General features: G+C 50.9%; 1 protein-coding gene across 2 annotated transcripts in view; it reads left to right on the top strand.

The window, feature by feature from the left end:
• Positions 1 to 15,392, top strand: part of RBM20 (RNA binding motif protein 20) — a 187,670-nt gene extending 172,278 nt beyond the window's left edge. For both annotated transcript variants that reach the window (XM_059173233.1, XM_059173234.1), the window contains exons 12-14: positions 1,560 to 1,694; positions 9,066 to 9,187; positions 13,230 to 15,392. In XM_059173233.1, the coding sequence (XP_059029216.1) occupies positions 1,560 to 1,694; positions 9,066 to 9,187; positions 13,230 to 13,340 (368 nt within the window). In that variant the 3' untranslated portion in view covers positions 13,341 to 15,392. The remainder of the gene's footprint in view (positions 1 to 1,559; positions 1,695 to 9,065; positions 9,188 to 13,229) is intronic.
• Positions 15,393 to 15,925: the final 533 nt, after the last annotated feature.

Genomic DNA, 15,925 nt, shown 5'->3' with positions numbered 1-15,925 from the left:
TTTCTCCTGTGCGGTTGGGTTGATGGGACCACTGCTCACCTAGGGAGGCATGTGGGCGTGTGCAGGCTGGAACCAACACGAGCGTTCAAGCCGGTGCAGAAAGCCAGCTTCCAAGGTCCTGGTTAAACGGTTAGTGCTTTTCGGCAAATGGTGTAAAGGAAATCAGACAGGAGGCCACACGTTTTCTGGGAAGCAGACTCAGACAGGATCGCCTTCTCTGAACTTACGGGAGCCCAGATGGACTCTGACAACTAAAATCAGCCAAAGTTTCGCCTTATCAGGCCAAGGGGCTCTGGTTCCTTGGATCAGTAGACAGCCTCTCAAGCCTGCCCAAGGGCGGACCACCCAGGCTGTCACTCCTGTGAGGCCCGGGTGAGGGGGCAGGAGTGTGCAAGGCTAGAAGGGAGCCCCGAGCGGGCAGAGGGCAGAACGAGGGGTCCTGGGGTGGGGGGGTGCGGCCCGTTCCCGCTGCTCCCACCGTAGACCCACTCATCTCCGCGGCCTGATTGGGGAAGGAGGCTTGTCCCAGGCTGTCCTCCGCCGCCGCTGCAGGTGACGTTGTGTGGGTGCCCGGCACTATGACATCATGAGAGACAGAGTTTAAAATAGGCTAAGCCGTGTCTTCTCTGCCAAGTGGAAACAAAGATCCAGCAAGGGCTACGGCGTGGGGGGCGGGGCGGGGAGGAGGAGCAGCCCTCGGTGTTCTGCGAGTGAAAATAACCAGGGCTTCATTTCACCGAAAGCCTGCAGCGTGCTGAATGTGGAAGGAAGGGGCACCAGAGTCGGGGGCAGAAACCGTTGAGTAAAGGCTTAAAAAGAAAGCTTCCCGGCCAGTGCCGTGTGACTGGCACGAGTCACGAGCTGTCGGGGAGTTGGAGGCTCGGGCTCTCCTCCGTGGCAGGCTGACCTGAGCTGTTTTTCACCTGGGAGTCTCCATGGAAACTGCTGGGAGCAGCTGCCTTGCTGTTGCCAGAGAAACCCGGAGGGAGGCCTGGGCTCTGTCTGCAGAAGGCAGGAATAAAGAAGGAGCGAGATGTTCACCTTGCCCTGATTGAACCCCTTTCTTTTGCCGTATAGGTCTCAACACGCACTGGGGTTAATGGCTTATTAGCGTACCCAGTGTTTGGAGTTCATATTTAATGACACTGCTCAACAGGCTTGGGGTGAATGTGTCGTTATGGCCTTTTGTGCCAGCCCCTGTGCCTAGAGACGTCAGCACAATGTTTGCCCTCCAGTAATCCTCCTGCCTGTAGAGAGGGAGTGATTTCTGAGGTGGAGGGCAAGGCGGGGATCATCCCATCGATGCCAAAGGAGACATCGGCCCATCCCCCACGGACCCAAGGCGCAGAGTTGCCAAGGGTTCGTGTGTGTGGCATTCTTTTGGCAGTGGAACAAACTCTCAATTACAGCATTTTGGTTCTAATTAGCAGTCCTGGCCCTCGCTTCATGTTATTAAGCCGTGCAAGGGACCATTCCTGATCACACAGTACAAGAATAGGAGAGGGTGTTTGAAGTACATTGTGCTTCCTTAGTTCTCTGCCTTGGCCCGTGTTTTGCAGAAAACCCCAAGTTCATGGAAATGAAATCTCTGGACGTGAGGTCACCAGAACACGCCGAAGTGGAGCTGAAACAGCCCCTCTCTTTGCCTTCCTGGGAACCAGAGGATGTGTTCAGTGAACTTAGCATTCCTCTAGGTAGGTGAACTACGCAGTCCTTCCTGAACATTCAGATCCAGGAAACCATAGAGACACGGGAACATCTGAGAGCTCGAGAAAGCTTTTTTTGTCATTTTGTTGTTGTGTTTAATGTCGGGTGTAATAACCATTCTGTGGATAGTGCATATCTTTAAAGTCTCTTGCAATTTCAGTCTCCCGATAGGAGACCAGATACCTTATGGGGTCAGGCCCTGAACAGTACTGCCCTGGGAACCGGAGCAAAAAGAAACTCGATTTCCCTGTTTGGGAATGCTTTATTCCTGACCACACAGCCTTTATTCAAGCAGAGGTCAGAGGCCCTGGTGGCCACCCAAAGTCCATAGAAATGAACTTCTTCTGCTACTGGCTTCCCTACCCTCTTTGCCTTAGCCCTTTCCAAGACAATGCTACTTTTTTTTCGCTTTGAAAGACCAGCTCTGAGGCAATGATGTTGGTGAGACTGCACTTGGGGCAGACACTCTCTATTTGATAGAGGAGCATCGAACAGAGAGAGACCTGGGCCCTGTTCCTTCCTGTTTCACTTACTGGATGACTGCAGGACCTCAGACAAGTCATACCCAGGAATGTGTTTTGGGTTTTATTTTGTCCAGTCACTACAAGTCCTTTATTAACAAGTCAATAAAAAGAGAGAGATGTAAAAATACTTTTCTCGGAGGCCCTGGGAATGGAAGGTACTGACAGAACCCACCTGGCTAGAGAAGGCAACCCAGCCAGAGGCAGAATGGAGCTCGGGAGTCCAGAGGTGTGGCTGGTGGGAGGCATTGAGAAGGGAGTGGCTGGGGCCTTGCACAGGGAATGTGCAAATGCAGAATCCTCACAGGGAATGATAGGTTGGGATTCCTGAGCCTTGGGTTTTTTTCACGTGTTATATGGAACTGAATCAGATCAGTTCTGCAGTGGAATTTTCAATAGTGGACGTGTTGTGGGGGGCAGGAAGAGAGCTTAATAATAGAATCACCTGGACCCATTTTCAAAGGGGAGAGTTAACTAGAGTCTCAGGGTGGGGAGTGCAATTCCTTCAATAGAGTGCCCTTGGAGCTTCTGATGCCACCACGAACTCAGTGACTCCCACTCCACTTCATTTTCGAGTCTTTGCCTTGACTTTGAGAGGTTGGAAAGCAATGAGACAAGGGAGCGGTAGCAGCCACTGGAGAGAGAGCTTAGGAAGATATCATGGGGGAAAGCGTCCCAAGGAAGCACGAGAAGGACGGGTTGTGTGAGAACTTATGACCACACGTCTGCTTCCTCAGTGAGGGGCTGGTCAAAATGGAGGCTCACATCTACCATCAGGTTTCTCTTTTTCTTTTCATCTCCTTTGAAACATTTCTTACTGTTTCTGCCCTCCAAAAGTTCCATTTTCATAGAGTACCTATTTTTACTGAGCAGCCCTTTCTAGATAGAGTGCCCCATGCGAGGCACTCTGGGCGGTGGGGAAGTGTAGCACAGGTCTCTTGGAGTCCAAGAGTGTGGAATCTGCATGACACACACAAGTGAAAATTAAGAGTAAGTTCCACCACCTTGTCATTTGTGTCTTTTTAAAAACTGTTTTTCATTCCAAAAAGTGTGATTATTATGACAAATGTAAAAACTAAGAGCCATGTAAAGTAAATGCTAAGTGTTGTATCTCTTCCCTCCAGGTTCTCCCCAGCTCCAGAGGTAGTCACAGTCACACCCACGGAGACTAGGTCACACCATACACAGAATGTTCTACAATTTGCTTTTTTAATTTAACAGTGAGACTCAGAGGCCTCTTCACCTCAGTACACAGACAATGCTTTCTTCTTAACCCCTGCAAATATTCCATCCTAAAAGATGTACCATAAATTACTTATCCATTTTTCTACTGGGAAACATTTAGGATGTTTTCAATTTTTTCCCCGTGACTAAAATGCTGTAATAGTTAAGCTTTTATGTTTATCATTTACCATGCAGGTATCATTTCTAGTGCTTACTCCATTCTTTAACTCACTCAAAACACTATGAGGTAGGTAATATTTTTATCCTTATCTTATAAGCTAGAAATCGGAGATGCAGGGTTACAAAGCTGATGACTAGCAAAGACTGGAGTCAGGATACAAATCCCAGTAGTTTGACTCATAGGACCGTGCTTCCTCTCTGCTCTGCTGCCCTCCAGACACCTGTCACCTTGGTGTGCGTGCCAGGGTTTCTGCAGGACAGCGTCCTAGGCGGGGAGCGGGGGGTGAGGGTTGTGGCGTTACATATATTTCCATTTCACATTTTCATAATTGCTGCTAAATTGCACTCCAAAAAGATTATACCAGTTTTCAGTGCCAGAGCAAGTCTTCTCATTCTCTGCTTCATTACCAACATCGGACGTCATCAGTTTTGAATCTTTACCAACCTGTTAGGGAAATGGTATCTCATTCTGCTTTTTACAGACAGCTCTAATGAAGTATAATTGATACTAATGAAGTCGCCTGTTTAAAGTGGACGGTTGATCAGTTTTGACGTATGTGTGCACCCGTGAGTCTATTCCCACAGTGACACAGTGAATGTATTCATCACCCCCCGAGTTTCCTGATGCTCCTTTGTAATTCCTCCCTCCCCACACCTCAGTCCCCAGGGAACCTCTGATCTGCTTTCTGTCACTAAATATGAGTTTGAAACCAGAGGAAATCATATGGAATATACCGGTTTTGCCTGACTTCTTTCACTCAGCGTAATTATTTTTGAGCCCTTGATGGGCAGTTGGGTTGTTTCCAGCTTGGGGCTCTAACAGCTTGTACTTTTGTATTGCATGTGGTCTCTGATGAGCTTTGAGGCCCATTATCTTACTGATCTTAGGGGCTGGGGATATGGTACCATTTCTCACATTTGACAGAAGAAACAAGTGCAGATACTTAGCCAAGATCACGTAGCAAGTCCAGTCAGAGCTCAGGGTTCCTAATCTGAGACCACCTGCCCTCCTGTTCCTCCAATTCAGGAAGCACAATGTAGGGAAAGGCAACTTTTGTGCAGCGGTAATGGGCACAGGCTGTGGAATCTGATTCCCTAGGTTTAAATCTCAGCTGGCTAAGGGACAAAAGCCTCCTTTTTAACCTCTTCTCCTTGATTTATTGACTTTCTTCGTCAATAACGGAGGGTAGTAATAGAACCCTACCACGTACAGTTGGTTTGAGGAGGAAATGAATACTTGTAAGGTCTTAGTGTCTTCTAGCAAGAGGGTTCTATGTTGTTACTACTCATTCATGAAGTAGTCATTGAGCCCTCCTCTTTCCTCTCTCTGGGGCCACATGACCCTTATGCTCCAGAATCCATCACCCCTAAAGAGACTTCTAGGGAGGAAGGGAACAGCCTTCAGGCTTTGTCCCTCCCGAGAGCAGGGAGGTGAATGGGGAGTGCCACGGATCCAGAGTAAAGGGAGGTGAAGTCCCAGTGCTCGGGGACTGGCGCGGACATGGGGTATGGGGAACAGAGAGAGGGCACAGCCCACAGGTTTCAGGCCAGTTCTGGGTGACCCCAGCCAGCCTGAGCCTGCCCAGGTCTGCACTTTCAGAACCGAAGGGCATCACCTGCAAAATGCAAGCTTCCCCTCCACCCAGTGCAGGCTTTGCTAGGATGATGGACTTATAATCACCCGGCCCAGGAGCTATTATTAGAAAGCAAATACAGCTTTAATTGTCATGCTTAATAGAGTCTGAAAAATGGGAGGACTGAGTGGCTCCAGATGAGTTGGGGCAGTGACAGTTTTTGTGACATTATAGCTTCGCTTGTGGCCCTCACATTCCAGAGGCTTCCTGAGGTGGTGTTGGTGTGTGTGCCCATGGCAGCTCCCAGTTGCTGGGTTGGGGAGGGGGTTGCCAGGCATGTGGGGATCTTCCTCAGACTTCTCCCTCCTCAGTGCTTTTAACCACCTGGTACCACCTGACAGCCGCTGGGCGCGGGCAGGGGCAGGGAAGCGTCGCTGCCCACCTTCGGAGCCAGGGTTCTCCAGGGTTGGTTTTTTTTTTTTTTTTTTTTTTTCAATTTATTTATTTTCAGAAAAACAGTATTCATTATTTTTTCACCACACTCAGTGCTCCATGCAATCCGTGCCCTCTATAATACCCACCACCTGGTACCCCAACCTCCCACCCCCCCACCACTTCAGACCCCTCAGATTGTTTTTCAGAGTCCATAGTCTCTAATGATTCACCTCCCCTTCCAATTTACCCCAACTCCCTTCTCCTCTCTAACTCCCCATGTCCTCCATGCTATTTGTTATGCTCCACAAATAAGTGAAACCGTATGATAGTTGACTCTCTCTGCTTGACTTATTTCACTCAGCATAATCTCTTCCAGTCCCGTCCATGTTGCTACAAAAGTTGGGTATTCATCCTTTCTGATGGAGGCATAATACTCCATAGTGTATATGGACCACATCTTCCTTATCCATTCATCCGTTGAAGGGCATCTTGGTTCTTTCCATAGTTTGGTGACCGTGGCCATTGTTGCTATAAACATTGGGATACAGATGGCCCTTCTTTTCATGACATCTGTATCCTTGGGGTAAATACCCAGGAGTGCAATTGCAGGGTCATAAGGAAGCTCTATTTTTAATTTCTTGAGGAATCTCCACACTGTTCTCCAAAGAGGCTGCACCAACTTGCATTCCCACCAACAGTGTAAGAGGGTTCCCCTTTCTCCACATCCTCTCCAACACATGTTGTTTCCTGTTTTGTTACTTTTGGCCATTCTAACTGGTGTAAGGTGATATCTCAGTGTGGTTTTAATTTGAATCTCCCTGAGGGCTAATGATGATGAACATTTTTTCATGTGTCTGATAGCCATTTGTATGTCTTGATTGGAGAAGTGTCTGTTCATGTATCCAGGATCTATAATGAACTCCTCAAACTCAACACACACGAAACAGGCAAACATATCAAAAAATGGGCAGAAGATATGAACAGGGTTGGTTCTTAACCAGGGCTGACCTGGTTAGAGAGCAAGAAGGCCTCTGTGGAGAAATGTTTAACATGCGACAGGAAACGAATATTTTTTGAGCACCAGACAAAATGATAGGTGCTTCCCGTAACACCCTTTGTGGTGGTATTATTTCTATTTGACAGATGAGGAAGCTCAACTCAGAGAGTTTAAATAATGTGCCCGAGGTCACCCAGTGTAAGTAAAAGAGCTAGATCTTTCAGACTCTACGTTCCATTTTCTCTCCACTCTACCGTCACTTCCAAGCCTTTTTTTCTTTTTGGCAGTGGAAACCTTTGTTCCAGTAGCTGTGCTGCTTGGGTTGAAAGGGCCCACGGCTGCCAGCTCAGCTTGGGCCCTGCTTTACGCTCTGGGGTGGCTTCTGAGGCCGTGGTGCCCCTTCTTGGGGACCCAGGACATGGGCTGGAAGGCCTCTTAGAAAACCTAGAGGATGCTGGAGGCCTTACCAGGGGGCCTGCAGCGAAACCCCAAGGTTTCTTTTCTGGAACCACCCACCAACCCCTCCTGCAGGGTCTGGCGCAGGACAGAGGGAGCAGCTCTGATCACACAGGCCTGCATCAGCTCCCTGTGGCCTCCCAGTGTGCTTCTCCTTTCCCAGTTTCCTTGATCTTGTCTTGTGTGGGCATCTGCGCCCTACAGAGCAGCAGCAGGAGAGAGCTGTTCTGTGGAAACAGAGGACCGAGGCAGGTCTTGCCTTCTGCTCCTTTGCCACCGGCTTGTATGTATGGTGGAGGCGCGAGCCAGCCACCTACGGGCAGAGCAGGGGTCACGTTTCTGTCCTTTGCCATGGGGGTGGGAGGAAGGTGAGGAGGGGAAGGCCACGGCCTCTTTCTGGGCAGCAAGCCCAAAAGAGGCCCCCTCCCGTCTGGGGGCTGGTGTGGGCAGGGCAGCGGGCTACGTGGCAGTTAGAGAAAACTGGCTGAGGAGGCTGCCAAAAGCAGGCCCCAAACCACAGAGGAGCAATCAGTCACAGCAGGCCTTGGGCAGGCCTCCTGGTTCCCGTCTCCTTCCAGGTCGGCCGCTGCACACTGATAAGTGGCTCTTTTGAAATGAAATGGAAAAAAAGAAAAGAAAGTTATAATTACAAGTCTAAGCAGTGGCTCTAGGACAGGGTCTCCTCTGCACTTAGCTCTGTCTCGCAGGAGGCAGCAGGAGGAGAGAGAAGGAGGCCCAGGCTTGTGGTCACATGCAGCGTCTCGATGGAGACCTGGCCTATCTCCCTGTCTGCCAGAAGCGGCCCTTCCCCTGGCGGGTGGCTCCCCTGCCCGGTCCCCCAGCAGGGCCACAGGCACTAAGCAGGTGGGCAGCGGCCCAGCCCAGCCCATGTGCACATGCCAGCCGCCCTGGCCAGAAAGCAGGATCCGGGCCTTCTGAGAGCCACCTGTCCTGGTCCTTCAGTTCCGTTAGGGGTCCCAGCCCTGATGCCTGGGTCTTCTGCTGACAGTTCACCAAAGGGCGGTGAGGAACTGAGGCTCCGGGGGAAATGGGCGTTCGGCTGACTCTCCCTAGCTTCCCACAGGTTCTCCGAGTCTGGTCTGTGCCCTCTCAGACCTGGGCTCTTTCCACTCTGCTGACCGTGGCTTCAAGAGGAGAACAGTGACCCCCGCACACCTTGGCGAAGGCTGGCGCAGCCGCCATGCTTCAGAGATGAATCCTCTGGGCTGTGACACCGTCACTTCTCTTGCTGTGGGGCCACTGTTTCCTCTCCTCAAAATCAGAAGGCCTCCCAGAATCCTGTGACTTGTGTTTACCAAGTCATAAGTAAAATGTGATTGCTAGGTGCTTTAGATGTAAGGGCTGGACGACGGGAAGATGTTCATGATACACGATTACGTGGAAAAGGGAGGAGATGGAGCCATACTTAGGGTTCGACGAAAACTGCCCGCCTCCCAAAGGAAAGTCTGCATAGAAATAGTGTGGAAGAAAATGTTTGGATTGGAATGACTCTCAGTGGTTTTGCCTCACTTTGGTGTATTTTTAAAAGTGTCTTTAATGAGTATAATTCTAAAATAAACAAAAATGACAGCATCCTTTCCGAGTCCTGGGCGTAACAGCTACAGAGAAAGGTACAGCGTGGAGAAACGAGATTCCTTCCTCCTCCTTTCCCTGGAAGCAGGCTGAGAACAGGAGAGCCTGGGCCTAGTTCCCAGCAGCAGCTGCAGAGCAGAGCATGGTGGAGCCCTCCATCAGCCCTGGGGGAGTACATCGCTTCCTAACTACCTGGGAATGGAGTCAGGCCGGTTCTCAGGCTGGTTTTGCAGATGAGGAAACCCGGCCGGGAGAAGCTCCCCAACCAGCCAAGGTCAACAGCAAGCGAGGGATGGAGCTCATTGCTGGCTGGCAGGACCTCAGGGGTCTCAGGTGGCCTTCCTAATTCTTGCCTGTCTGTCCCCCATCCTCCTGCAGGGGTGGAGTTCGTGGTACCCAGGACTGGGTTTTACTGTAAGCTGTGTGGGCTGTTCTACACGAGCGAGGAGATGGCGAAGATAAGCCACTGTCGCAGTGCTATCCACTATAGGAACTTACAGGTAAGCGGAGCCTTCCTTGCCCAGCACCCGGGGGCTCCCTGATCCATGTCCTTCCAGCACGTGGAGAACGGGTCTTTCCTCAGGTCTGTCTCCCCCAGGCTGCTCCACATGCTGGCGGCCTTCCCTGTGCTCTCAAGACATCTGTCTCCCCAGGAGTACTTACAGCATTCTGTTGGGGTCGGGTTTGGGGGTATCTGCCTCTCCCCCCTGGCCTGAGTAATTTGAGTTAGGGATCACCCGGCCCATGCTTGAGGCTGACCCCCTATCACAAGACCTGGTTGTTCTAGATGCCGACATTTCTCTGTGTTTCTGTTCCCACAGGCAGTATCCCTGTTTGCTGCAGTAAAGATCACTATTAGGTTCTATTTAAATATTCATCCATAGTGTGACTATTTGTCAGAGGCAAACTATGTACTAGACAGTGTTCTAGGCGCTGGAGATAAAACAACAAAACACACACACACACACACACACACACACACACAGGGGTGCCTGGGTGGCTCAGTCAGTCAAGCATCTGCCTTCAGCCCAGGTTGTGATCTCAGGGTCCTGGGATCGAGCCCCCTGTCAGGTTCCCTGCTGGACAGGGAGTCTGCTTCCCCCTCTGCTCCTTCCCATCTGCTCCTGCTCTCGCTCTCTCTCTCTCTCAAGTAAGTAAAACTTGAAAAAAATTATAAACACACACACACATGCAAAAGACAAAAATCCCTCTCCTCTTGGAGCTCCCATCCTAGTGTAGGAGTTAAATGATAAAATAAGTAAGTTTTATGTTATAGTAATAGATGACATATAAAAAATAGTGTGTTTCTTCCAATCTCAGGTGCCAGCAGTTACAAGACATATTGCCAGGTTTTGGATACCCATAGGAGAAAAAAATATTGCAAAGTAACAGTGAGACCCCGTCAATTGTACAATGAATTTCGGTTTCAGAGATGTTAGTGTGGGTGGGGCGGGGGCTGGTCTTAGAGTCAATGAAAGACAGTAATCAGTTCTGTAATATAGACCTAACTAACATGCAGCATGTTGGAACTTCTGGGGTGTTTAACTTAATAGGAAGCATGAGATACCAGGTGCCCAGGAATAAGTATTCCAAGGCTCCTTCCGTTTTTCCTGCAAGAGGTCAGACTAGTTTTTGTAACACATGAGGCCTCACCTAGGGCAGCCCCTCGTGGGGCTCTAATTCCAGAGCAGGTGTTACTGTAACGGTTAAATTGTTCGAGTGGCTGATCCAGCATTTTCCAACCAGAGACGTGAGAGAGAATCACCTGGACAGTGTTTGGAAAGTCTATTTATATAATAAGTTAGATATTCGGTAGAATGGAGGTGGGGGGGGGATCCAGGAATACACAATCTGAGAAAGTTCTCCAGATGATTCAAATGTGCATCCCTAGTTAAGAAACTCAGATAGGGGCCAACTCTTGTTTTATCGTTGAGGAAACTGAGCCCCAGAGAAGCTATGTGATTTGTTCAAGTCCATGCAGGTGGTGAGTTCCTAGATCCAGGAACAGACTGCCTGATTCTTAATCATTTCCTTTTTTTTTTTTTTTTTTTAACCTATTAAGCTGATCTTGCAAACCAAGACCCATAATGACTAGCCTGTATCACCATCTGCAGGGGATTGTCATTGGCCACTCCCAAGGTCATGTCACTGTAGCCTCTTGATTTCCCTCTGGGGAGCAGCTGCTCTGTGAACAAGGAAGCTATGGGGTCTGGGGCCCAAGTCCTGGCCTCTCCTGGGGGAGCACAGTGAAGGCCGGACTTGACCAGACCAAGGATTCAGCCTGGGCTCTACAAAGCCAGCGGAGGGTGGCCGTCTGTTCTGAAGACAACATCATCCCCCACCCCAACAAGATAAATCCTACAGAACGGCAAGGCTGGGTGGGCTCTTGGAGATCATGGAGTCCTGATTTCCCCCAACGATGGTCCCCATACCAGCTGTCATCTTTTAACAATGCCGCGTCCTGGACCCACCCTCCCCTGCTTAGTTATTCTCTCCAGGGCTGGGCCTGAAAAGACTCATTTTAAAAAAATCTCTCCAGCAGGTTCTGATACCTCAGTGTGAGAGCTTTTGATCTCCTGCAACATTCTCAGCTGGACTGTGTCGTCCTCAAGGAAGTTCACAACTCAAGGTCACTCAGGAATTTAGGATGAGTCCGGACTTGGCCAGGCCCTCTGATTCTAAATCCTGTATTTTTTTTTTTCCTCCACGACAGTAGACTACACCGTGTTCTGGGCCTGTGGGCTAAACCCCCAGGCAGACTCCCCTCCCCAGAGCAGGCCAGAGCCATTCCTGTGGTCCCCAGGCACATCAGGGCCAGGCACAGGCCAAGCCTTAAAGGCCCGCCAACTGCAGTTCAGGGTTCTCTCGTGCACCTGCTGGGGAGCTGGGAGCCTCTACTGCAGGCTTCCCAGATAAGGTTTCTGTCAGTGGCCTTGACAGAATGTCTCTTGTCCACACAGCCTCGCCCACCCCACACTACCCCACGTTACATGTGTGAAAAGTAAAGAATTCAGATCCAAGCAGCAGGGGCTGGCTCACACCTAAGTCAGGCAACTCATAAACTTAGCACTACCAGCAGGCCTTAAGGTGGGGATGAGGGGTTGCTCTTCAAGGCAGGGATCAGGTGGAAGGAGCCTCCCTTCTCTCTGTGCAGCCTCTGCTGGGCCCCCACTGCTGGTCATAGCCCCAGGAGAACCCATCCAGAGTGACCCGGAACAATGTGGGGAGGTAGATAGAGGTCAGATGGAAAACTAGATGCCTCCCTGGGCTCCAAGTCCAGAGGGGACTGAGCTCACATTTCTCCTCCTGGGATGAGATGGGGGACGAACCAGGCCCTCGGTCAGCAGCCTGGCCCGCGGGGACCCACGCTCGGTCTGCTGCTCTCGCATCGGGCTCTCAGAGCCAACCAGTTTCTTCTTAAGAGAGAGGTTATCTCACAGGCATCACCTCCTCTGACTCTCAAAATCACCTTGCGGGGAGGGAGTCACTGTTTCTCCCATTTACCAGATTAGGAGTCAGAAGCCGAGAGACCGGTGACTTTCCCGGAGTCAGATGGCCGATGCCACTCGTGACACAGGGCAAGGTCCCGGAGGGTTTATTTTGAGCCACGTGCTGTGCTGAGTGCATACGGTGCCTCGCTGGACTTCATAGCCACCTTACAGGGCTAGTTCCTGTTAGTAGCCACATCCACACATGTCAGACATCCTGGGTGACTCGCCTGCAGAAACCTAGGATTTGAGCCCAGATCCTCTGGCCACTGAGCCCACACTCGTGACCACTTGCACACTGACTCCTGATCTGGTGCTCTCTGCACTGCCCCCTGCTTCCTGGGCCATCAGAGGTGCCCACGGGGCCCCAGGCCTTTCCTAGTTGTGTCTCAACTGCATGGAATCTAGAATCCCGGGGGCAGCCTGCCTTGTGGCTGGGGGCCAATGCTGATAGCAGCCAGTGTTTGGGGATGGTGTGAGGCAGCCCCCAGTGACAGAACAGGAGTCCAGTGACAGACCTGCGGGCACTCAGCCTGCTGGCCACCCCCCAGGAAGCAGGTGGTTACGAGAGGCTGCTGGCCCTCTTTTGCAGTCTTCACAGGACGGTGCTGTGCTCCTGCCATAGGTCGGCCAGTCCGACTAGCCTCTGGTCCCCCTGGCTGTCACACGCAGACGTGCCCCTGGGCGCTGAGGCTCTTCTGGAAAACAAGTGGCATCGTTGTGAGAATTCAGTGAGTTTCTATAAGAAAGGCAGAACAGCGCTTGTACAGCATAAGGGCTTTGGAAGTGGTCCCTGTTGTTAGGATCTGTGTTTTCTGTGTTTTCCACGAGAGCCCGGTGTTACTCGTAAACTAACGTAGAGAGAGGAGGGAGCTTCGTATGGTCCTGCAGCCCCAGAAGGATAGGGGAGGGCTGGGCGGGGGGTGTCCCACCCCCTGGGAGAACCATGGGCGAAGGGGCCCAGGTACGCCCCTTTCTCTCTTCTGTCCTCTCCTCTCCGGCCAGGTCACCACTGACCCTGTCTCTTCCCTTTGTCCCTCTCTCCCCACTGCAGAAGTACTTGTCACAGCTGGCCGAGGAGGGCTTGAAGGAGACCGAGGGGGCCGGCAGCCCCGGGCCGGAGGAGGGCGGCATCGTGCCGCAGTTTGAGAGGAAGAAGCTTTGACGCTTCTGGAAGCCCGGAGAGGAGGGCCTCCTGAGGTGGGGTCTTCCTGACCTCAGGGACAGAAGCCAAAGCCAGAGAGGAAGGAAAACCAGGCAGGCCATGTTGCCTCGGCCTGTTCTCACCGACTGGTGAAAACGCCCTTGCAGTGTCTCCCCAGAGAAGCCGTCACCTGATGTGTCCAGCGACGGAGGGTCACCCTCTCTCTCCCCCCCACCCCCGTTGATCCTTGTTTCCTTCAATTTGCTTCTCTCTCCTTCCCCCTACCCCTCCAACCTCTGTGCCAAGGGTCATTTATTTTTCATAAAATCCAACTTTCTCAGGGATTTCACAGTGTTCAAATTCTTGATGGGACAGGACAGGTCAGGCCAGCCCGATCAACCAAGGAAGAGATCTCACAGAAACTCCTGGGTCAAGAGCCACTCCAGGGGGTCTGAAGCATTTTCGGTGCCTGGTGTCCTGAGCCGGGGGAACTGTTAGGTCCTGCAGGCCTAGAAAGGGGGCACCCTAGACCAGCACCTGGCAGAAGCTGGGAGTTCCTCCAGCAGGACCATCTTTTTGAAAAGCCCCCGATTTTAATAACTCTCTCATCTTCTCCGTTACTCTAGAAGTCCACCAGATTCATGCCTTAACAAAAAGTAATGAATTTCACAGAGGAGGAAAAGAGCCCTTCATTTTTGGAGCTCTGTTAAGGGAGCTTCCTCACCCCCCAAACTTCTTTCCGTCCTCAGGATTTCAGGAGGTGCCAAGCTTCGTTCTGTTCTGGACAATTCATTGGGTATAGATTCACTCCAATTAAAAATGAAAATGGTAGTGTCTTCTCCCTTCAGCCAAAACAATACGGGCCTGGGTCAGGTGTTGGCCTCCCAGCCCCGTGTGGCACTGGCGCAAGAGACACTAAGCCAGGGAAATGGCGTCTGTCCTTAACTCGCTCTTGGCACCTGCGTCCCGGGATCCAGCAGCCTCTCGGTGGGATGGTTTTTAAAATGGTCTCTCAGTGGAGAAAGACGCTAAGGAACGAGCAAAGCCGCAGGATTGCCAGGAGTTGGTAGGAGGGCAGGAGGTCAAGGGCATTTCAGAGGACCCCTGTGTGCACAATTTTGGGGGTTAAATGTCACGAAGAAAAGACCCCTACTTCCTACAGGCTTTTCTGATACTGGAAGTTCGTGCCTTCAGGCCCCAGACTAAGAGTCCGAGGTTCCACAGGGAGCATTTAGGACAGAGGTCCTGGGGGGAAATGAGGCTTCGTCACAGCCCCAAGGAGGACTTCTAGAAGGTCAGAGGGGAGCCTTGTGCTGTTCCCACAAGCTTGAACAACTTCCCCGATTCAGCCCTTGGAGGACGGTTCCTGTGTTTCTACTCCTAATGACAGATAGACTAGGGAGGGATTGTTTGTTTTATATTATTTTTTGCATTTTTTATAGTAGATAAGATTTTTTTTTTTATGGTAGATAGGTAGACTGCACATTCTGTCCTCTGCACTAATGGCCGAAGGATAGAGAACTTATCTGAGTTCAACACTGACATTTTATCAGTGAATCTGAAGCACAGAGAAGGAAGAAATGTAGGACATAAAATGAATTCTGTGTAAACCTCGGGGCACACGGTTACTGGTGAGGAGAGAGTGGCGGAGAACCTGTGAAAGAGAACAGAGAAGGCCAGCACCAGAGGCCAACCGGGCAGCCTGGGCACGCGCTGTCAGGGGCTGGAGGAAGCGGAAAGCCTGGCCTTGGCGTGAGGCCATCTGGGGGCCTCGGAAAGGTTGGCGTCTCCAAGACAGATGGCTCTGAAGTTGGCGGCTCAGCTCAAGCTGCCTCCACAGGTTTTCACCTGCTGCTCTGCAGACTGGCCTGCATTTCTGGGAAAACCTCTGGCCCTCGTCGCTCTTCCCCCCTCAGGGGGGGTCCAGGGCCAGCTCTCTGGAAACCTTGCTGGGAAGAGTCTACCACCTCCACCGGAGGATGGAAATGAGCATTTTCAGAGAGGCTGGCAGCCTCTTCTCCCAGCAAAGTGAAAGTCAACCCGCCAGCCCAGCCTTCCTCCTCCTCCTCCTCCTCCTCCTCCTCCTCCTCCTACCCAGCACCGTTTCCATGGAAGCGAGATGGCTGTTCAAACAGCCTCATTCCCAAGTCATGCAATGGCTCCCCTGCTGATAGACTTGACCTTCTCCATATTGGAAAGCTGGCCACAGCCGCAGGGGGGGATGGAGGAGAGGCTCTCTGCATTCAGTCAGAACCTTCACCTTTAAAACCATCTAAAATTCTGTATTTGTATATATATTTGTATTTATTTCTATTTATTTTTATACAGTTCCATTGGCATGGTCCTTCACCCACTCTGTAATTTGCACTTTTTATTCCTACATGTGTCATACACAATGCAATATTACAGACAACCAGGAAAATACGGATTTATTTTTTAAAGCTTTTCCTTAGTGTTTGTCAACCATTTCAAAGTGTCTCCCCAAAAAGCTTATGCAAGAGCATCTGCTACCTTGATTAACAGATTCATTTGTACCCTGGGTTAAGGTAACAAAAGGCCTAGGTAATTTTCTTTTCATCATAAAACACCCGGAATAAAGTATATCC

Source organism: Mustela lutreola, chromosome 4 (genome assembly GCF_030435805.1).
Source record: "Mustela lutreola isolate mMusLut2 chromosome 4, mMusLut2.pri, whole genome shotgun sequence".
Lineage (NCBI taxonomy): Eukaryota > Metazoa > Chordata > Mammalia > Carnivora > Mustelidae > Mustela > Mustela lutreola.
Note: the sequence above shows the minus strand (reverse complement) of the source record. Positions and strands in the feature narration are given on the sequence as shown.